Source organism: Oncorhynchus clarkii, chromosome 16, assembly GCF_045791955.1.
Source record: "Oncorhynchus clarkii lewisi isolate Uvic-CL-2024 chromosome 16, UVic_Ocla_1.0, whole genome shotgun sequence".
Lineage (NCBI taxonomy): Eukaryota > Metazoa > Chordata > Actinopteri > Salmoniformes > Salmonidae > Oncorhynchus > Oncorhynchus clarkii.
The window spans coordinates 4,683,724-4,707,326 of NC_092162.1; the positions used below are offsets into that span (position 1 = coordinate 4,683,724).

Genomic DNA, 23,603 nt, shown 5'->3' on the forward strand with positions numbered 1-23,603 from the left:
ACAGGAGGGGTCAGGAGACACTGTGGCCCAATCCAAGGACACCCCCGGACAGGGCCAAACAGAATAACAACTAATTTAAAACTCACCACAGCAGGAAGGAGTACATATGGTTACATTACCTTGCCTAGTAGCTAGCTATACTAATGATCTGCTGTCTGGAGGGTAACAGTAAACAGACCAACGTCTTCCTGCAGTCAAGTAAGCACACTGTTGACTCAAGAGATGCTAAAATCAGTCCATCTATGAATTTCTCATGCATTTAAATGGAAAGACAAATAGACGGCTCATCTAGCCAGTCTAATGTTGCTAACTAAACTCAGCAAAAAAATAAACGTCCTCTCACCTGTCAGCTGTGTTTATTTTCAGACAACTTAACATGTGTAAATATTTGTAGGAACATAAGATTCAACAAATGAGACATGAACTGAACAAGTTCCACAGACATGTGACTAACAGAAGTGGAATATTGTGTCTCTGAACAAAGGGGGGGTCAAAATCAAAAGTAACAGTCAGTATCTGGTGTGGCCACCAGCTGCATTAAGTACTGCAGTGCATCTCCTCCTCATGGACTGCACCAGATTTGCCAGTTCTTGCTGTGAGATGTTAACTCACTCTTCCACCAAGGCACCTGCAAGTTCCCGGACATTTCTGGGGGAAATGGCCCTAGGCCGCACCCTCCGATCCAACAGGTCCCAGACGTGCTCAATGGGATTGAGATCCAGGTTCTTCGCTGGCCATGGCAGAACACTGACATTCCTGTCTTGCAGGAAATCACGCACAGAACGAGCAGTATGGCTGGTGGCATTGTCATGCTGGAGGGTCATGTCAGGATGAGTCTGCAGGAAGGGTACCACATGAGGGAGGAGGATGTCTTCCCTGTAACGCACAGCATTGAGATTGCCTGCAATGACAACAAGCTCAGTCCGATGATGCTGTGACACACCGCCCCAGACCATGACGGACCCTCCACCTCCAATTGATCCTGCTCCAGAGTACAGGTCTCGGTGTAACGCTCATTCCTTCGACAATAAATGCCAATCGACCATCACCCCTGGTGAGACAAATCTGCGACACGTAAGTGAAGAGCACTTTTGCCAGTCCTGTCTGGTCCAGCGACGGTGGGTTTGTGCCCATAGGCGACATTGTTGCCGGTGATGTCTGGTGAGGACATGCCTTACAACAGGCCTACAAGCCCTCAGTCCAGCCTCTCTCAGCCAATGGCGGACAGGCTGAGCGCTGATGGAGGGATTGTGCATTCCTGGTGTAACTCGGGCAGTTGTTGATGCCATCCTGTACCTGTCCCTCAGGTGTGATGTTCAGATGTACCGATCCTGTGCAGGTGTTGTTAAACGTGGTCTGCAACTGCGAGGACAATCAGCTGTCCGTCCTGTCTCCCTGTAGCGCTGTCTTAGGCGTCTCACAGTACGGACGTTGCAATTTATTGCCCTGGCCACATCTGCAGTCCTCATGCCTCCTTGCAGCATGCCTAAGGCACGTTTACGCAGATGAGCAGGGACCCTGGGCATCTTTCTTTTGGTGTTTTTCAGAGTCAGTTGAAAGGCCTCTTTAGTGTCCTAAGTTTTCATAACTGTGACCTTAATTGCCTACCGTCTGTAACCTGTTAGTGTCTTAATTAATGACCGTTCCACAGGTGCATGTTCATTAATTGTTTACGGTTCATTGAACAAGCATGGGAAACAGTGTTTAAACCCTTTTACAATGAAGATCTGTGAAGTTCTTTGAAAGACAGGGTCCTTTTTTTTGCTGAATTTAGCTAGCTAACCATGAGCTAGCTAGCTAGATCACAGGTATTCTGTAAATTAAAAAAACTTTCCCAAGACAGTTCACAGATGTCAATTTAAACCATTTTTTGCCAATTTATTCTTTACTAAATTTAGCTAACAGGATGTTTAATCCAGACATTCTTACCTTTGCCAGGATTCAGCAGTCTCATCCGCATCATCATGGCCCATTAGCAGCTAATATTGATAAAAGTCACCTTGTCTGAGAGTTTTTCATAGTGATCAAAACGGCACACCTGGGTAGGCCTACATGAAACACAGCCCTTATTTAAAGTGTTACTTAAATCCCCTATAGGGAATAGTAATGGTGGAAAAACAATTGGAACCATTTCCTTGTTTGACCGCTAGGTTTTATGGGTATTATGACTCATACTGTGGTACTCTATAAGGGCAGCATAACTTTTCATTTGAGGAAGTTGTTCCTTTCTTTATCAGGCATGTAATGTGGTTCTATTTGTCGAGTTAGCTATTGTGACAATATTTTACTGTTCGGAAGTGCAAGTCACTTGGTGGTGGTCACTACTGTAACGCCTGGCTGTCATTGAGGTCTAGTAAGGGCTGATGGCTAATGCCCCCTGCTGGTAGACATTATTACTGCAACACGTTGGCCAGATGTGGCATGAACGTCCACAAGTCTTAGGGTAGAGCGCCATCTTTCGGCCATCAACCGCACACACCTGTGGCTTTCTACCTGTATGTTCATAGCATGGAATAGAGTAGAGAATTGACTCGGACTTTATATTAATCCACCCATATGATGTTCAAAAATATTATTTCAATTCCAGGTGAGTGTACATCCGGAGTAGTTGATCTTCCGTGTTCATTTTCACAAATACTTTTGAACTGGTAAACGTTGACGAAATGAACAGTTCCTGATTAGTTCCGGTCATAGAAATCTATGTAAACATTGTAAAAAAATATATATATATATATATATATAACTTGCACGGACTTGCAAACCACGCCTGAAACTCCAGGGGCGGAGGAGAAGAATTTTACTATTCCACCCAACTGTTTTCCTCTTCACTGTGTCAACGCAGACTTCCACAATGGCTGGTGTGGCATCTACGTTGGCCAAGAAGCGGGCATTGGCCGCTGGGTTTGGCACTAATGCCAACGCGTCAAAGTACCTAAACCAAGACTTCCAATCTCTCAGGAGCGAGTGTCTGAGAAAAGGTTCAATATTTACCGATTGCACTTTTCCAGCTGCACCGGAGTCGCTCGGATTCAAAGAGCTTGGCCCGAATACTTCCAAAACCAGAGGTGTGCAATGGAAGCGACCTGGGGTAAATTACTGCGCGTCTTATACTCACTGCATTTACGCATGATTGAAGTGTCTGCTCTATGACTAGACGTTCACTGCACTTAAAATAATATATATATACATATATATATATATATACAAATAGACCAAAGTGTTATTAAAAATTGCATTTTCTATCACTGGAAGAAAAAAAACGCCGGAACATGTGTCAGTTGTTTTTTAGATGGGCGAGTCCGGATGCGTGTCCTTTTTGATACCCTATGGCTAATCGATGTAAATCCATTCACATTACAATATTATTTTCTACCTAAAGCAACTCATGTCTTGGGTTAAATCAATGACCGGCCAGAATGACTCATCCAGCTATTTGTACGAAACTTTAGTTACACATCTGATCTGATCCTACAGGGTTTTGGCTGTGAATAGATCTGATGTGTGATCTGATCCTACAGAGTTTTGGCTGTGGTAGATCTGATCTGTGATCTGATCCTACAGAGTTTTGGCTGTGAATAGATCTGATCTGTGATCTGATCTTACAGGGTTTTGGCTGTGGTAGATCTGATCTGTGATCTGATCCTACAGAGTTTTGGCTGTGAATAGATCTGATCTGTGATCTGATCCTACAGGGTTTTGGCTGTGGTAGATCTGATCTGTGATCTGATCCTACAGGGTTTGGGCTGTGGTAGATCTGATTATGTGATCTGATCCTACAGGGTTTTGGCTGTGGTAGATCTGATCTGTGATCTGATCCTACAGGGTTTTGGCTGTGGTAGATGTGATCTGTGATCTGATCCTACAGGGTTTTGGCTGTGGTAGATCTGATATGTGATCTGATCCTACAGGGTTTTGGCTGTGGTAGATCTGATCTGTGATCTGATCCTACGGGGTTTTGGCTGTGGTAGATCTGAACTGTGAACGGATCCTACAGGGTTTTGGCTGTGGTAGTGTTGACAGTAGATCAACTCCATGTCTAGGCTAACTCATGTGTACAGACATTATCTCCCTGAGTAAAGATAGTGTATGACTGTAAACAGGGCTGTTAAAGATTGGCCCTCAGTATATCTTTCACCGTCTTACTCATGTGTTGATCCCTCCCTGAATAGGAACTGGTGTCCAACCCAGAATTCATCGTTGGTGGAGCCACGAGAACCGACATCTGCCAAGGAGGTCTGGGTAAGTCTACCTTTACATTAGGAGGTCTGGGTAAGTCTACCTTTACATTAGGAGGTCTGGGTAAGTCTACCTTTACATTAGGAGGTCTGGGTAAGTCTACCTTTACATTAGGAGGTCTGGGTAAGTCTACCTTTACAATAGGAACCAAAACAGGAACCATACCAAAACCACAGGGCCGGTTTGCCAACAGTGTCCATGTTTTCATCTTTGAGGAAGAGATGGTATAGTAGTCAAAGTGAATGTGATTGATGTAATAGCACAACCAGTTATTGCTTTAACCAATGAGGTGATTTGTTTTCCTAGACTACCAATGAATAGCCTCCATCTCAGGTTGTTATCTCTCTCACAAGGTATAATAAGGACTCACCGGTCTAAGGCACTGCATTTCAGTGCAAAAGGTGTCACCATAGTACCTGGTTCGAATCCAGGCTGTATCACATCCGGCCGTAATCAGGAGTCCCATGGGGCCGGCACACAATTGGCACCAGCGTCGTCCGGGTTTGGCCGGGGTAGGCCGTCATTGTAAATAAGAATTTGTTCTTAACTGACTTACCTAGTTTAAATAAAGGTTGAATAAAGCATCGACCACAGGGATATATTTATATGGAAACCAATCCAGTAAGCCTGCTGAGGGGGATGTCCGGTCACTCTTTATGAGGATCGGCCCATATAGATGATCTACAGATGGTCATACTATCAACAAACTCTCTGTTGATAGCCAGCTGCTTGATAAGGTTAGGGTGAGGGCTAAGGTTAGGGTGAGGGCTAAGGTTAGGGTGAGGGCTAAGGTTAGGGTGAGGTCTAAGGTTAGGGTGAGGGCTAAGGTTAGGGTGAGGGCTAAGATTAGGGTGAGGGCTAAGGTTAGGGTGAGGTCTAGGGTTAGGGTAAGGGCTAGTATTAGAGTTAGTAGATAGTGAAAATGTCTATAGATAGATAGTCCATCTGTAGATGCTCTAATGTCTATCCAAAGGGGTTAACTGAAGCCCTAATTAAACCAGTTACTGGAAAGCTCAGCTGTTCCTTTGAAAATGTAAATTTAGTCTTCATGTTAAGTTGGTTTATTTTATCTTTATTTAACTAGGCAAGTCAGTTAAATTAAGAACAAATTCTTATTTACAATGACAGCCTAGGAACAGTGGGTTAACGGCCTCGTTCAGGGGCAGAACGACAGATTTTTACCTTGTCAGCTCGGGGATTCGATCTTGCAACCTTTCGGTTACTAGTCCAACGCTCTAACCACTAGGCTTCCTGCCGCACCAGATAGTGTAGCCTCGTCCTCAACCGTTAAATCATCTTCTCGTGTGTGTGTGTGTGTGTGTGTGTGTGTGTGTGTGTGTGTGTGTGTGTGTGTGTGTGTGTGTGTGTGTGTGTGTGTGTGTGTGTGTGTGTGTGTGTGTGTGTGTGTGTGTGTGTGTGTGTGTGTGTGTGTGTGGGCTATATCATCCTCCGTTTCCTTTTAACACAGAGGATAAAGGACACTTTTATTCACAGATCGCTTCAGATTGTCAGTCCCCACAGGAGTGTGTGAGCTGTGAAGGTGTGTCTGGTACAAAGTAAACAGTTGCCCAGAGTAAACTAGTACACTGTGCTCTTAACTAGTCGTGTTAGTTGACAGTAAATAGCGGTGCCCAGTTCTGTCTATCAGACAGCATATTCTATAGCGTGAGAGTTTGAGAGAGCAATGGCCGGGGTCGACTAAACCAGTTAAACTAGAATGAACGCCTCACTAGCTCACCGTAAACACGGTAGTTAAGCCAGGTTTAACCAGGGTAGGGATGGGGCCCGCCCAGAGGGAAATGTGTTGACAATTTGACTCATTATGTTATAACTCATCTTTAGACACACACACACACACACACACCCACACACCAAACATGTGTCTCCTCTCTGTTCTCTCCAGGTGACTGCTGGCTCCTGGCAGCCATCGCCTCTCTGACCCTGAATGAAGATGTGATGGCCCGGGTCGTTCCTGAAGGACAAGGATTTGGACGTGGAGAGTACGCTGGGATCTTTCACTTCCAGGTAGAGATAAACTCAAATTCTAGAGTTATACAGGCTGAATCAAAAAATGGCAGCCTATACATTACTTTTTATTAGGCTCTGGCACAAAGTACACTATAAATCAGTCCTATTCAAACTTTTTCAGCAAGGGGGTCAAATTTCTTTCCACCAGAAATACTGGTATTTTCCCCATGACCTTCTCTCGACCCCTGACCCCACCCCATATCTAATTTACAGACGCTCGTATCCAGAGAGATTTACAATAGTGAGTGCATACATTTTAATGACTCCACCTTATAACCCCTACATTTTTACATCAACAAATGACCTTCAATTCAGTACATTTTCATCTCTTTATCAAAACAAAAATAAATCAATAAATACATTTACTCAATAGTTTTATTCGTTATTATTATCTTTCTCCAAATGATCTTTCCCAGACAATAATTTGTACTCCTGAATTTTCTGTTCCTAAAATTGTCATTTATTATTGCATTTTTTAATTTTGGCAACCGGACTGCAGTTCCCCCCCCTGACCCCAACTTCGAATACCACTGCTATGAAAGAAACAGTGCTATATTGTGTATATAGTTCAAGTATACAGTATTTAATGTGACTATACAGCTTAAATGAACCCAGCCAGACGTCACACCTCATTCTCATTCTGGAGAACGCTAGAACGTCAAGCCCTGTCTTATGTTGTCTCATATATGTGGTATTAGAATAACAATGTGACACGGTATGAACAACACCCACATGAAGAGGCCCTGGTTCGCCCGCAACACAATACAGTACCTTTGTCAAAGCCTCAGTTAGGTAGGGCGTATCCTCTGTCAGACGTGCAATACACCCTGGAGATGGGACAATCGGTTAAGTCACTTGTGGATTACCCAAACTCAGTAATGTGATGTGATTACTTTCAGTTACTTTTGGATTCCCTAAACTCAGTAATGTGATTACTTTCAGTTACTTGTGGATTACCCAAACTCAGTAATGTGATGTGATTACTTTCAGTTACTTTTGGATTCCCTAAACTCAGTAATGTGATTACTTTCAGTTACTTTTGGATTCCCCAAACTCAGTAATGTGATTACTTTCAGTTACTTTTGGATTCCCCAAACTCAGTAATGTGATTACTTTCAGTTACTTTTGGATTCCCCAAACTCAGTAATGTGATTACTTTCAGTTACTTTTGGATTTCCCAAACTCAGTAATGTGATTACTTTCAGTTACTTTTGGATTCCCTAAACTCAGTAATGTGATTACTTTCAGTTACTTTTGGATTCCCCAAACTCAGTAATGTGATTACTTTCAGTTACTTTTGGATTTCCCAAACTCAGTAATGTGATTACTTTCAGTTACTTTTGGATTCCCCAAACACAGTAATGTGATTTACTTTCAGTTACTTTTGGATTCCCCAAACACAGTAATGTGATTACTTTCAGTTACTTTCGATTAAAGTATCTGTATTGTTGCTGGTAACGTAACTAACTACATTTATTATTATTATTTTTTGTAATCATATTACATCTAACTGACTTACAAGCTACGTTACCAGCAACCCTGTATAAAAGATTAACCGTTCTGGAAGTTTCCCTCCCTATCAAGATGGGTCATTGTGTTAACCTGAGACTAGGGTGTCCGCCCAAAAACGCACTGCTTTGGGGATGAAATGTAACTTCCTTTTCTTATTAAAATATATATATATATTTTTTTTACCAAGACCAATATAATTCTTCATGTTCTGAATTGTTCAGTGGCTTCTTTCTCTAACATTTCATTAACATTTTATATCTGGGGGAAGAAAGGATTTCATAACCTAAGGGACAGATTTAAATTAACTAGGGGAGAAGGGGCTGGTGCAACTCAAGGTGTCGTTAACAAAAATGCACCCCACCCTCTCCCCAACATTACAAAGGTTTCCACATGATCCTCGCCTTGTATTGTAAGATAAATTGAACATCCTTCCCCTCAGAATTAACCCAGGATAATGTTCACCACCAAAAAATAGTTGGAAAATTATATGAGAGCCGAACGCTCTAGGAGCTCAGATACAATAATTGAATAACTTAATTAATATCCAACAATTCCAGCAAAAGTGTAGAGGCGGCAGGTAGCCTAGTGGATAGAGCGTAGGGACGGCAGGTAGTCTAGTGGTTAGAGAGTGGGGGCGGCAAGTAGTCTAGTGGTTAGAGCGTAGGGGCGGCAGGTAGTCTAGTGGTTAGAGAGTAGGGGCGGCAGGTAGTCTAGTGGTTAGAGCGTAGGGGCGGCAGGTAGCCTAGTGGTTAGAGCGTAGGGGCGGCAGGTAGCCTAGTGGTTAGAGTGTAGGGACGGCAGGTAGCCTAGTGGTTAGAGTGTAGGGACGGCAGGTAGCCTAGTGGTTAGAGTGTAGGGGCGGCAGGTAGCCTAGTGGTTAGAGCGTAGGGGCGGCAGGTAGCCTAGTGGTTAGAGCGTAGGGGCGGCAGGTAGCCTAGTGGTTAGAGCGTAGGGGCGGCTGGTAGCCTAGTGGTTAGAGCGTAGGGACGGCAGGTAGCCTAGTGGTTAGAGCGTAGGGACGGCAGGTAGCCTAGTGGTTAGAGCGTAGGGGCGGCAGGTAGCCTAGTGGTTAGAGCGTAGGGACGGCAGGTAGCCTAGTGGTTAGAGTGTAGGGACGGCAGGTAGCCTAGTGGTTAGAGTGTAGGGACGGCAGGTAGCCTAGTGGTTAGAGCGTAGGGGCGGCAGGTAGCCTAGTGGTTAGAGTGTAGGGACGGCAGGTAGTCTAGTGGTTAGAGTGTAGGGACGGCAGGTAGCCTAGTGGTTAGAGTGTAGGGGCGGCAGGTAGCCTAGTGGTTAGAGTGTAGGGTCGGCAGGTAGCCTAGTGGTTAGAGTGTAGGGACGGCAGGTAGCCTAGTGGTTAGAGTGTGGGACGGTAGGTAGCCTAGTGGTTAGAGTGTGGGACGGTAGGTAGCCTAGTGGTTAGAGCGTAGGGACGGCAGGTAGCCTAGTGGTTAGAGCGTAGGGACGGCAGGTAGCCTAGTGGTTAGAGCGTAGGGACGGAAGGTAGCCTAGTGGTTAGAGCGTAGGGACGGCAGGTTACCTAGTGGTTAGAGCGTAGGGACGGCAGGTTGCCTAGTGGTTAGAGTGTAGGGGCGGCAGGTAGCCTAGTGGTTAGAGTGTTGGGCCAGTAACCGAAAGGTTACTAGATCGAATCCCCGAGCTGACAATGTAAAAATCTGTCCTTCTGCCCCTGAACACGGCAGTTAACCCCACTGTTCCTAGGCTGTCTGTCAGACTACCACTAGGAGATGCTGCTGTCTGTCAACACTACCACTAGGAGAGGCTGCTGTCTGTCAGACTACCACTAGGAGATGCTGCTGTCTGTCAACACTACCACTAGGAGAGGCTGCTGTCTGTCAACACTACCACTAGGAGAGGCTGCTGTCTGTCAGTCTACCACTAGGAGAGGCTGCTGTCTGTCAACACTACCACTAGGAGAGGCTGCTGTCTGTCAACACTACCACTAGGAGAGGCTGCTGTCTGTCAACACTACCACTAGGAGAGGCTGCTGTCTGTCAACACTAACCACTAGGAGAGGCTGCTGTCTGTCAACACTACCACTAGGAGAGGTTGCTGTCTGTCAACACTAACCACTAGGAGAGGCTGCTGTCTGTCAACACTACCACTAGGAGATGCTGCTGTCTGTCAACACTACCACTAGGAGAGGTTGCTGTCTGTCAACACTAACCACTAGGAGAGGCTGCTGTCTGTCAACACTACCACTAGGAGAGGCTGCTATCTGTCAACACTACCACTAGGAGAGGCTGCTGTCTGTCAACACTACCACTAGGAGAGGCTGCTGTCTGTCAACACTACCACTAGGAGAGGTTGCTGTCTGTCAACACTACCACTAGGAGAGGCTGCTGTCTGTCAACACTACCACTAGGAGAGGCTGTTGTCTGTCAACACTACCACTAGGAGAGGCTGCTGTCTGTCAACACTACCACTAGGAGAGGCTGCTGTCTGTCAACACTACCACTAGGAGAGGCTGCTGTCTGTCAACACTACCACTAGGAGAGGCTGTTGTCTGTCAACACTACCACTAGGAGAGGCTGCTGTCTGTCAAAACTACCACTAGGAGAGGCTGCTGTCTGTCAACACTACCACTAGGAGAGGCTGCTGTCTGTCAACACTACCACTAGGAGAGGCTGCTGTCTGTCAACACTACCACTAGGAGAGGCTGCTGTCTGTCAACACTACCACTAGGAGAGGCTGCTGTCTGTCAACACTAACCACTAGGAGAGGCTGTTGTCTGTCAACACTACCACTAGGAGAGGCTGCTGTCTGTCAACACTACCACTAGGAGAGGTTGCTGTCTGTCAACACTACCACTAGGAGAGGCTGCTGTCTGTCAACACTACCACTAGGCAGTGGTGGAGAAAGTACTAAATTGTCAGACTTGAGTAAAAGTAAAGATTCCTTAATAGAAAATGACTCAAGTAAAAGTGAGTCACCCAGTAAAATACTACTTCAGTAAAAGTCTAAAAGTATTTGGTTTTAAATGTAATATATGCTAAAATGTACTTAAGTATCAAAAGAAAAAGTATAAATAATTTAAAATTCCTTATATTAAACAAACCATGTAAAGTTTACACCACTGCCACTTGGAGACGCTGCTCTCCTACACATATCAGCCTTGTCTAGAAACAATCCCTTTACCTCTACCACCCTAGCAACAATCCCTTTACCTCTACCACCCTAGCAACAATCCCTTTACCTCTACCACCCTAGCAACAATCCCTTTACCTCTACCACCCTAGACCCTAGAAACAATCCCTATACCCCTACCACCCTAGACACTAGAAACAATCCCTTTACCTCTACCACCCTAGACCCTAGCAACAATCCCTTTACCTCTACCACCCTAGACCCTAGAAACAATCCCTTTACCCCTACCACCCTAGCAACAATCCCTTTACCTCTACCACCCTAGAAACAATCCCTTTACCCCTACCACCCTAGCAACAATCCCTCTACCACCCTAGAAACAATCCCCCTCTACCACCCTAGACCCTAGAAACAATCCCTTTACCTCTACCACCCTAGAAACAATCCCTTTACCTCTACCACCCTAGAAACAACCCCCCCCTACCACCCTAGAAACAATCCCTTTACCCCTACCACCCTAGACCCTAGAAACAATCCCTTTACCTCTACCACCCTAGAAACAATCCCTTTACCTCTACCACCCTAGACCCTAGAAACAATCCATTTACCCCTACCACACTAGAAACAATCCCTTTACCTCTACCACCCTAGAAACAATCCCTTTACCTCTACCACCCTAGAAACAATCCCCTTACCTCTACCACCCTAGAAACAATGCCTTTACCCCTACCACCCTAGACCCTAGAAACAATCCCTTTACCCCTACCACCCTAGCAACAATCCCTTTACCTCTACCACCCTAGAAACAATCCCTTTACCCCTACCACCCTAGAAACAATCCCTTTACCATCCCTTTACCCCTACCACCCTAGCAACAATCCCTTTACCCCTACCACCCTAGACCCTAGAAACAATCCCTTTACCTCTACCACCCTAGCAACAATCCCTTTACCTCTACCACCCTAGCAACAATCCCTTTACCTCTACCACCGTAGACCCTAGAAACAATCCCTTTACCTCTACCACCCTAGACCCTAGAAACAATCCCTATACCCCTACCACCCTAGACACTAGAAACAATCCCTTTACCTCTACCACCCTAGACCCTAGCAACAATCCCTTTACCTCTACCACCCTAGACCCTAGAAACAATCCCTTTACCCCTACCACCCTAGCAACAATCCCTTTACCTCTACCACCCTATAAACAATCCCTTTACCCCTACCACCCTAGAAACAATCCCTTTACCATCCCTTTACCCCTACCACCCTAGCAACAATCCCTTTACCCCTACCACCCTAGACCCTAGAAACAATCCCTTTACCTCTACCACCCTAGAAACAATCCCTTTACCTCTACCACCCTAGAAACAATCCCCCCTACCACCCTAGAAACAATCCCTTTACCCCTACCACCCTAGACCCTAGAAACAATCCCTTTACCTCTACCACCCTAGAAACAATCCCTTTACCTCTACCACCCTAGACCCTAGAAACAATCCATTTACCCCTACCACACTAGAAACAATCCCTTTACCTCTACCACCCTAGAAACAATCCCTTTACCTCTACCACCCTAGAAACAATCCCCTTACCTCTACCACCCTAGAAACAATGCCTTTACCCCTACCACCCTAGCCCCTAGACACAATCCCTTTACCTCTACCACCCTAGAAACAATCCCTTTACCTCTACCACCCTAGAAACAATCCCTTTACCTCTACCACCCTAGAAACAATCCCTTTACCTCTACCACCGTAGACCCTAGAAACAATCCCTTTACCTCTACCACCGTAGACCCAAGAAACAATCCCTTTACCTCTACCACCCTAGAAACAATCCCTTTACCTCTACCACCCTAGAAACAATCCCTTTACCTCTACCACCCTAGACCCTAGAAACAATCCCTTTACCTCTACCACCCTAGAAACAATCCCTTTACCTCTACCACCGTAGACCCAGGAAACAATCCCTTTACCTCTACCACCCTAGAAACAATCCCTTTACCTCTACCACACTAGAAACAATCCCTTAACCCCTACCACCCAGACCCTAGAAACAATCCCTTTACCTCTACCACCCTAGAAACAATCCCTTTACCTCTACCACCCTAGACCCTAGAAACAATCCCTTTACCTCTACCACCCTAGAAACAATCCCTTTACCTCTACCACCGTAGACCCTAGGAAACAATCCCTTTACCCCTACCACCCTAGAAACAATCCCTTTACCTCTACCACACTAGAAACAATCCCTTAACCCTTACCACCCAGACCCTAGAAACAATCCCTTTACCTCTACCACCCTAGAAACAATCCCTTTACCTCTACCACCCTAGACCCTAGAAACAATCCCTTTACCTCTACCACCCTAGAAACAATCCCTTTACCTCTACCACCCTAGACCCTAGAAACAATCCCTTTACCCCTACCACACTAGAAACAATCCCTTAACCCCTACCACCCTAGACCCTAGAAACAATCCCTTTACCCCTACCACACTAGAAACAATCCCTTTACCTCTACCACCCTAGAAACAATCCCTTTACCTCTACCACCCTAGAAACAATCCCCTTACCGCTACCACCCTAGAAACAATGCCTTTACCCCTACCACCCTAGACCCTAGACACAATCCCTTTACCTCTACCACCCTAGAAACAATCCCTTTACCTCTACCACCCTAGAAACAATCCCTTTACCTCTACCACCGTAGACCCTAGAAACAATCCCTTAACCTCTACCACCCTAGAAACAATCCCTTTACCTCTACCACCCTAGACCCTAGAAACAATCCCTTAACCCCTACCACCCTAGACACTAGAAACAATCCCCCCTACCACACTAGACCCTAGAAACAATCCCTTTACCCCTACCACCCTAGAAACAATCCCTTTACCCCTACCACCCTAGACACTAGAAACAATCCCCTCTACCACCCTTGACACTAGAAACAATCCCTTATCCCCTACCACCCTAGACACTAGTGGATATCAAGGTTGATTCTGGACACGGCCATTCCTTATCAGGTATGTAAGCTAAGGGATGTACCGATACGTTTTGGAAGTTTCCATTGTGTTAGGGTGGGAGGCCCTAGAGAGAGGTGTGGTGTGGGAAACCTTGGGTTTAGCGCAGAGGACACCTCAGTCAGTCAGAATGAGGTTTTATGCAATCGCACATTCCCCGCCATGGATCTAACAGAAACCCCCTCCAGCCAATTCCTACACTAATTGTTGACAGGGAGTACATTTTGCTTATGGGCCCTTCCCGACAATGCAGAGATAAATAGTAGAACAATAATAATGAGGAATAAATCCACAACGAGTAATGATAACTCGGATATATATACACGGGGGTGCCAGTACTGAGTCCATGTGCAGGGGTATGAGGTAATTGAGTTAGATATGTACATACAGCTAGGGATAAAGTGACGAGGCAACAGGATAGATAATAAACAGTAGTAACGGCAGCGTATGTGATGAGTCAAGAGTTAGTGCGAAAAGGGTCAATGCAGATAGTTGAGGAATCTATTGGTTAAAGATGCACAATGCAGAAATCACTCCACCATTTCCTGGTTGGTAAAATTCTAATAGTTCGTCCTAATTTCACTTTATGTGACAAAACAAGCAAGTCTAGTATAGAAAATCATTGTACCATCTAAACTGCTGTGAAATATATTTTCCATAACCCGAACATAGTGTATTTTCAGCAGTTTGAAGCTGGTGTACAAAACCGAAAAGTAAAAGACACAAAAATTAAACTTGGGAAGCATAGAAATAGTGCACATAGAACAGATCACCTGCTTTTTTAGATTTGATTTCAATGCGAATGACAGATCTATAACTAACATTTCTATGTGAATTTGGTTGGGTCGCATGAAAAGTTATATATTGCAGCTTTAACAATTGAACTAACTATTTAGTAGTCTTATGGGTTGGGGGTAGAAGCTGTTCAGGGTCCTGTTGGTTACAAACTTGGTGCATCGGTACCACTTACCGTGCGGTAGCAGAGAGAAAAGTCTATGGCTTGGGTGGCTGGATTCTTTGACAATTTTTAGGGCCTTCCTCTGACACCGCCTGGTATGGAGGTCCTGGATGGCAGGGAGCTCGGCCCCAGTGATGTATACTCACAGCGACTATGGAGAGTGTGATCGCACAGTCATCCGGGAACAGCTGGTGCTCTCATGCATGGTTCAGTGTTGCTAGCCTTAAAGCGAGGATAGAAGGTATTTAGCTCGTCTGGTAGGCTCGCGTCACTCGGCAGCTCACGGCTGGGTTTCCCTTTTGTAATCCATGATAGTTTGCAAGCCCGTACCACACCCGACAAGCATCAGAGCCGGTGTAGTAGGATTTCATCTTGGTTCTGTATTGACGCTTTGCCTGTTTGATGGTTCGTCAGAGGGCGTAGTGGGATTTTTTTTTTTATTTTTTTTTATAAGCGGCCAAATTAGTGCTCCTTGAAAGCGGCAGCTCTAGTCATTAGCTTGGTGCGGATGTTGCCGGCTTCTATTTGCGATATCTACGTACGATGCACTTTTTAATGGAGCGGGTGACCAATGTGGTAAACTCCTCAGTGCCATCGGATGAATCCCGGAACATAGTCCAGTCTGTGCTAACAAAACAATAGCTTAGCATCTGCGTCATCTGACCACTTCCGTATTGAGTGCGTCACTGGTACTTCCTCTTTTGAGTTTTTGCTTGTAAACAGGAATCAGGAGGATAGAGTTATGGTCAGATTTGCCAAGTGGAGGACAGGGGAGAGCTTTGTATGCGTCTCTGTGTGTGGAGTAAAGGTGACCTAGAGTTGTTTTCACCTCTAGTTGCACAGGTGACATGCTGGTAGAAATGAGATAAAACGGATTTAATTTTTCCTGCATTAAAATTTCCGCCTCTCGGTGAGCCTTTTCTTGTTTACTTACGACCCAATACAATTGTGCGACGCTATTGCAAGCATTGGTTTGTGGTGGTAAATAGACAGCTACGAAAAACACAGAGCCATCTTCTCCTTCTTCAAGTGTCTGGGATTTGGGTCTGGTCTGGGATAATCCATGTGTCTTTCGCCTCTGACTCATTGAGGGAGTCCTGGCCCAAATCGAGGTTAATGATAGCTGTTCTGATGTCCAGAAGCTCTTTGCGGTCATAGGAAACGATGGCGGAAACATTATGTACAAAAAAAGGTTATGATCAGTACAAGAAAATATACAAAATAGCACAAATGGTCAGGAGCCTATAAAACTGCCGCTATTCCCTCCAGCACCATTCTCTGCAAAGAGTTCTGGAATGTTTGTTCGGCACCATTCTCTGCAAAGAGTTCTGGAATGTTTGTCCGGCACCATTCTCTGCAAAGAGTTCTGGAATGTTTGTCCGGCAACATTCTCTGCAAAGAGTTCTGGAATGTTTGTTCGGCACCATTCTCTGCAAAGAGTTCTGGAATGTTTGTCCGGCACCATTCTCTGCAAAGATTTCTGGAATGTTTGTCCGGCACCATTCTCTGCAAAGAGTTCTGGAATGTTTGTCCGGCACCATTCTCTGCAAAGAGTTCTGGAATGTTTGTCCGGCACCATTCTCTGCAAAGATTTCTGGAATGTTTGTCCGGCACCATTCTCTGCAAAGAGTTCTGGAATGTTTGTCCGGCACCATTCTCTGCAAAGATTTCTGGAATGTTTGTCCGGCACCATTCTCTGCAAAGAGTTCTGGAATGTAAACCATTATTTCGTTCTGGAATGCAATGCGGATCCTTCTCATTTGTTGAAGTGGAAATGTGGAATGTTGTCTGTTGTGGTCCTCTTCAGTTCTGGCAGTTTGGTGAGTGGGTGGACGTGGTGATTGACGACCGGCTGCCAACGAAGGATGGAAAGCTGCTGTTTGTTCACTCAGCCGAGGGCTCTGAGTTCTGGAGCGCCCTGCTGGAGAAGGCCTACGCCAAGTAAGACACAGTACCATAATACATACATGGTTTATGCTAAGACACAGCACCATAGTACATACATGGTTTATGCTAAGACACAGCACCATAATACATACATGGTTTATGCTAAGACACAGCACCATAATACATACATGGTTTATGCTAAGACACAGCACCATAGTTCATACATGGTTTATGCTAAGACACAGCACCGTAGTACATACATGGTTTATGCTAAAACACAGCACCATAATACATACAGTATGTGGTTTATGCTAAGATACAGCACCATAATACATACATGGTTTATGCTAAGACACAGCACCATAGTTCATACATGGTTTATGCTAAGACACAGCACCGTAGTACATACATGGTTTATGCTAAGACACAGCACCATAATACATACATGGTTTATGCTAAGACACAGCACCATAACACATACAGTACGTGGTTTGTGCTAAGTAAGATACAGTATTAACACAACATATTCAGTACATGGTGTAAACATTGTATGCCACAGAGTTCTGACATTGCCTGTCCAGTGTTACCTGATTCCCATAGGATTTGCGGATACGTTTTGTCACTTGAGTCAAATACTTTCTACTGAACTAACTTCATGTCAGGATAGGCAACCCGAAATATGAATAATTAATGTATGTGTGTTATATTAAACATAGAGGAGGGAGTAAAATGTAGGCAAGCAGTAAACATTTCAGAACAACTACTAGTTGAATAAGACATGGGAGAGATGATGAATTTTTGGCAAAGAGATTTATTTATAGACTAATACACTTGAAACAAATGGCCAAAAATAGCCAAAAGTGCAGATATTACTAGTGCCTCCCCCGCGATCAAACCGCCATATAAAATGAAATGAAATGAAACGCAGCCTAACGTGATCATTGCTCAGCTGCCTTGGAAGGACACAAATGAAACCTGCTTTCTGCTACTAAGATCAGTGAAATGTAGGCTGAACTGACAACGGAGTGAAGAGCAGAAATCTCGACTAGCAAGCAAGTCGCAGCAATGAAGAATTGAGTGTGTGCCGCGTTCGCGCGGAAGGGGGGAGGAGATTTTCGGCACAACATTGGCAACACCTTTCAGATATGAAGAAAAGGGTTTAAAAAGTTGGCGGCATGTTAAAGTTGCCAGAAAAACGTCTCGGTTTGAAAGGTGTATTGTTTTCTGTCTGTCTGCGTCTCTCTCTCTCTGTCTCTCTGTCGCTCAGGGTGAATGGATGCTATGAGTCTGAATATGTTGTCTTTCTCTGTCTCAGGGTGAATGGATGCTATGAGTCTGAATATATTGTCTGTCTCTCTGTCTCTCTGTCTCTCTCTCTCTCTACCCCTGTCTCTCTCTCTCTCTCTGTCTCTCTGTCTCTCTCTGTCTCTCTGTCTCTCTGTCTCTCTGTCTCTCTCTCTCTCTACCCCTGTCTCTCTCTCTCTCTCTGTCTCTCTGTCTCTCTCTCTCTCTGTCTCTCTGTCTCTCTGTCTCTCTCTCTCTGTCTCTCTGTCTCTCTGTCTCTCTACCCCTGTCTCTCTATCTCTGTCTCTCTGTCGCTCAGGGTGAATGGATGCTATGAGTCTGAATATATTGTCTGTCTCTGTCTCAGGGTGAATGGATGCTATGAGTCTGAATATATTGTCTGTCTCTGTCTCAGGGTGAATGGATGCTATGAGACTGAATATATTGTCTGTCTCTCTGTCTCAGGGTGAATGGATGCTATGAGTCTGAATATATTGTCTCTCTGTCTCAGGGTGAATGGATGCTATGAGTCTGAATATATTGTCTCTCTGTCTGTCTCAGAGTGAATGGATGCTATGAGTCTGAATATATTGTCTCTCTGTCTCAGGGTGAATGGATGCTATGAGTCTGAATATATTGTCTGTCTCTCTGTCTCAGGGTGAATGGATGCTATGAGGCTCTGTCAGGGGGCTCCACCACTGAGGGCTTTGAGGACTTCACAGGAGGGATAGCAGAGAACTATGACCTGAAGAAGGCTCCCTCCGACCTGTTCCAGATCATCAGGAAAGCCCTGGCCTCTGGAGCTCTGCTGGGCTGTTCCATCGACGTGTGTATAACATTTATATTACCATCATCATCATCATCATCATCATCATCATCATCCAGTTTGGAAGGTTTCAGGTTTAATGAAAACATGATTGTGATATGTTGTTGTTTTACGGGATAAGAGCATCTTCTATAAAAACATAATGGAGACTGTTACATGCAGTGAAGGACATGATAATATCTAAGATTTGGTTTTAATAGCATGATACTTGAGTGGGGGGGTTCTTCACAGCACTGTGCACGAAACATAAGTCGCTCTGGATAAAAACATCTGTCACCTTTTTAAATGCAGTAAACATTTGGGGGTGGTTTCCTGGGCACAGATTAAGCCTAATCCTAGACTAAAAAGCAAGCTGAATGAACTGTGTCCGTGGATAATTATTTTAGTGCAGGTTCTGTGTGCTGTTTGGTTGTGATATTATCAGGGGTTTTTCCATGGTGTTGGTTCTGATTTAGTTACGGTTCTGTTCCCTGTCTCGCCAGATCACCAGCCAGGCAGACTCGGAGGCCGTCACCTATCAGAAGCTGGTGAAAGGACACGCCTACTCTCTGACCGGGGCTATGGAGGTAACGTTAGACAGACTCAATATTTCATACAGCACGGGTTCCTCGACTGGAGGGCAGAATTTGGCCCGCTGTTGGTTTTATTTGGCCCCCCCCTCAAGTTTTCGGAGCAACCCCCCCCCCACACACACAAAAAAAGATGGTAAAACACCAGGAAATCATCTCCTAGTGATTTTAATTGAAGAAATCCGCTCCCAAGTAGTCCAACGCATAATAGAGAGAGACCTTCGATCATATACAAATGTAAGCAAGGTGTGAAATTATAAAGTTTTAGTCAAACATTATCAACTTGGGCTTCTTCCGGTCAATTTGTAGTCGACTCAACAACAACAACAACAACATCGTCCATCGGCTGAATCTAGTCGTCGATCCCTGTCATACAGTATATCCACAAAGCCCAGGCCTGGTCGCAGGTCTGTTTGTGCTTTACAGCCAACATTTATGTATGATGTATGTATTATGTTGAGTGTGTCATGTGTCTATGTTGCATACAGCAGTACTGTGTGACTGACACAAGTTACTCCTATCATATTGACAACGACCATATACAGTGCCTTGCGAAAGTATTCGGCCCCCTTGAACTTTGCGACCTTTTGCCACATTTCAGGCTTCAAAACATAAAGATATAAAACTGTATTTTTTTGTGAAGAATCAACAACAAGTGGGACACAATTATGAAGTGGAACGACATTTATTGGATATTTCAAACTTTTTTAACAAATCAAAAACTGAAAAATTGGGCGTGCAAAATTATTCAGCCCCCTTAAGTTAATACTTTGTAGCGCCACCTTTTGCTGCGATTACAGCTGTAAGTCGCTTGGGGTATGTCTCTATCAGTTTTGCACATCGAGAGACTGACATTTTTTCCCATTCCTCCTTGCAAAACAGCTCGAGCTCAGTGAGGTTGGATGGAGAGCATTTGTGAACAGCAGTTTTCAGTTCTTTCCACAGATTCTCGATTGGATTCAGGTCTGGACTTTGACTTGGCCATTCTAACACCTGGATATGTTTATTTTTGAACCATTCCATTGTAGATTTTGCTTTATGTTTTGGATCATTGTCTTGGTGGAAGACAAATCTCCGTCCCAGTCTCAGGTCTTTTGCAGACTCCATCAGGTTTTCTTCCAGAATGGTTCTGTATTTGGCTCCATCCATCTTCCCATCAATTTTAACCATCTTCCCTGTCCCTGCTGAAGAAAAGCAGGCCCAAACCATGATGCTGCCACCACCATGTTTGACAGTGGGGATGGTGTGTTCAGCTGTGTTGCTTTTACACCAAACATAACATTTTGCATTGTTGCCAAAAAGTTCAATTTTGGTTTCATCTGACCAGAGCACCTTCTTCCACATGTTTAGTGTGTCTCCCAGGTGGCTTGTGGCAAACTTTAAACAACACTTTTTATGGATATCTTTAAGAAATGGCTTTCTTCTTGCCACTCTTCCATAAAGGCCAGATTTGTGCAATATAGGATTGTATATAGGAATATAGGATTGTTGTCCTATGGACAGAGTCTCCCACCTCAGCTGTAGATCTCTGCAGTTCATCCAGAGTGATCATGGGCCTCTTGGCTGCATCTCTGATCAGTCTTCTCCTTGTATGAGCTGAAAGTTGAGATGGACGGCCAGGTCTTGGTAGATTTGCAGTGGTCTGATACTCCTTCCATTTCAATATTATCGCTTGCGCAGTGCTCCTTGGGATGTTTAAAGCTTGGGAAATCTTTTTGTATCCAAATCCGGCTTTAAACTTCTTCACAACAGTATCTCGGACCTGCCTGGTGTGTTCCTTGTTCTTCATGATGCTCTCTGCGCTTTTAACGGACCTCTGAGACTATCACAGTGCATGTGCATTTATACGGAGACTTGATTACACACAGGTGAATTGTATTTATCATCATTAGTCATTTAGGTCAACATTGGATCATTCAGAGATCATGTTTGAAGCCTGAAATGTGGCAATAGGTCGCAAAGTTCAAGGGGGCCGAATACTTTCGCAAGGCACTGTATATATATATATATATATATATGAGTTGGCTATACAACACCAACAGATCCAGCCTATCAAAGTTCCTCATAGTATATGACAGTAGTCGCCAACCGATCGATCGCGATCTACTGGTTGTTGTTCAATGCATTAGGAGTCTTTCACCAAACATTTCTGTTGAAAATTCAATGATAAAAGCACTTTTTTTTTTTTTTTTTTTGTGTTGCGCTGTTGACCTCCGGTGCACTTGATTCAGAAATCCTGCGCACCGGATAAGCAAAGTGTTCCCATTTTGAACCATTTAATTTGTCTGAAAAGACAAACTCCGCCTACCCGGCGGACCGGGAGATCTGTGGGTAAATCGAGTGCGCCTACTGGGCTGGCCAATCAGATAGCTCTGCGCGAACAGAGCTTCGACGGACACAACAAAGTTTGATACTAACCTACGTAAAATGAACTAACTTAACCTCTTGGAACTCCCCATACCGGATCCGGTATCAGGAATACAGACTCAAGCTCATTACCATAACGCAACGTTAACTATTCATGAAAATCGCAAATGAAATGAAATAAATATGCCATCTCGCAAGCTTAGCCTTTTGTAAACAAAACTGTCATCTCAGATTTTCAAAATATGCTTCTCAACCATAGGAAAACAATAATTTGTCTAACAGTAGCTAGCAAACAAAGGATTTAGCGTTAGCATTAGCGTTAGCATCCAGCACGCAACATTTCAACAAAAACATAAAAGCCTTCAAATAAAATCATTTACCTTTGAAGAACTTCTGATGTTTTCAATGAGGATACTCTCAGTTGGATAGCAGATGCTCAGTTTTTCCAAAAAGATTCTTTGTGTATTAGAAATAGCTCCGTTTTATACATCACATTTGGCTACCAAAAAAAACCCGAAAATTCAGTCCTCAAAACGCGAACTTTTTTCCAAATTAACTCCATAATATCGACTGAAAACATGGCAAACGTTGTTTAGAATCAATCATCAAGGTGTTTTTCACATATCTCTTCATTGATACATCGTTCTTGGACACATGCTTTCTCCCCTGAATCAAATGGTAAAGTGGAAGCAGCTGGCAATTGCGCACCGAATTCGACGCAGGACACCAGGCGGACACTTGGAAAATGTAGTCTCTTATGGTCAATGATATGCCTACAAATACGTCACAATGCTGCTAAGACCTTGGGCGAACGACAGAAAGTGTAGGCTCATTCCTTGCGCAATCACAGCCATATAAGGAGACAATGGAAAACAGAGCTTCAGAAATTCTGCTAATTCCTGGGTGATGCATCATCTTGGTTTCGCCTGTAGAATGAGTTCTGGGGCACTTACAGACAAAATCTTTGCAGATTCTGAAACTTCAGAGTGTTTTCTTTCCAAAACGGTCAAGAATATGCATAGTCGAGCATCTTTTCGTGACAAAATATCGCGCTTAAAACGGGAACGTTTTTTATCCAAAAATGAAATAGCGCCCCTAGAGATCCAAGAGGTTAAAGCCATGACCACAGAGAAACTGTCAAAGAGCTGCAGTTTTTGACTGAGTTCATTTTTCTGTTTTTATTCAGCACCGTAATTCCACTCGCGCTGCAGCTTCAATGAATGAGTAGCCGATTATATCGATAGCTCTGCGTTTTAATTATTATTAGCAGCTCGTCGTGTCCATTTTAATATCGATGAATATTTTACATTCTCTGTTCATAGGAACAATATTTAATTTGTTCATGAGGCAGATGCGGAGCGACTCGTTACGCCACCAGGTGGAAGACTGGCCCCTCTGATTAGTCTCACCGGAGGAAAGGAAGGCGAGAGCGAGCAGGGACTGAGAGGCGGACCCTCTGCAGCTCTCTCCCTCCGCTGAGACTAATGCCGTGTTCAAAACAACTGGGAAGTCGTAATCTCCGACTTCCGAATTCAATGCGTTCCAGAGGGGGGGGAAACGAGATCTGGCATACAGACAATATGCTGTGATAATGTATTAGACCAGGCATATAGCCAATATGCTGTGATAATGTATTAGACCAGGCATATAGCCAATATGTTGTGATAATGTAGTAGACCAGGCATATAGCCAATATGCTGTGATAATGTAGTAGACCAGGCATATAGCCAATATGCTGTGATAATATATTAGACCAGGCATATAGCCAATATGCTGTGATAATGTATTCGACCAGGCATATAGCC

At 44.4% G+C, this 23,603-nt stretch overlaps 1 protein-coding gene across 1 annotated transcript in view; it reads left to right on the forward strand.

Annotated features, from left to right (window-relative positions):
- Window positions 1-2,814: 2,814 nt before the first annotated feature.
- The window catches only part of LOC139367881 (calpain-2 catalytic subunit-like), a 43,645-nt gene continuing 22,856 nt past the window's right edge, over window positions 2,815-23,603 (forward strand). The window contains exons 1-6 of the mRNA XM_071106233.1: window positions 2,815-3,088; window positions 4,170-4,239; window positions 6,140-6,261; window positions 16,673-16,806; window positions 18,694-18,862; window positions 19,345-19,428. Coding sequence (XP_070962334.1) covers window positions 2,852-3,088; window positions 4,170-4,239; window positions 6,140-6,261; window positions 16,673-16,806; window positions 18,694-18,862; window positions 19,345-19,428 — 816 coding nt within the window. The 5' untranslated portion in view covers window positions 2,815-2,851. The remainder of the gene's footprint in view (window positions 3,089-4,169; window positions 4,240-6,139; window positions 6,262-16,672; window positions 16,807-18,693; window positions 18,863-19,344; window positions 19,429-23,603) is intronic.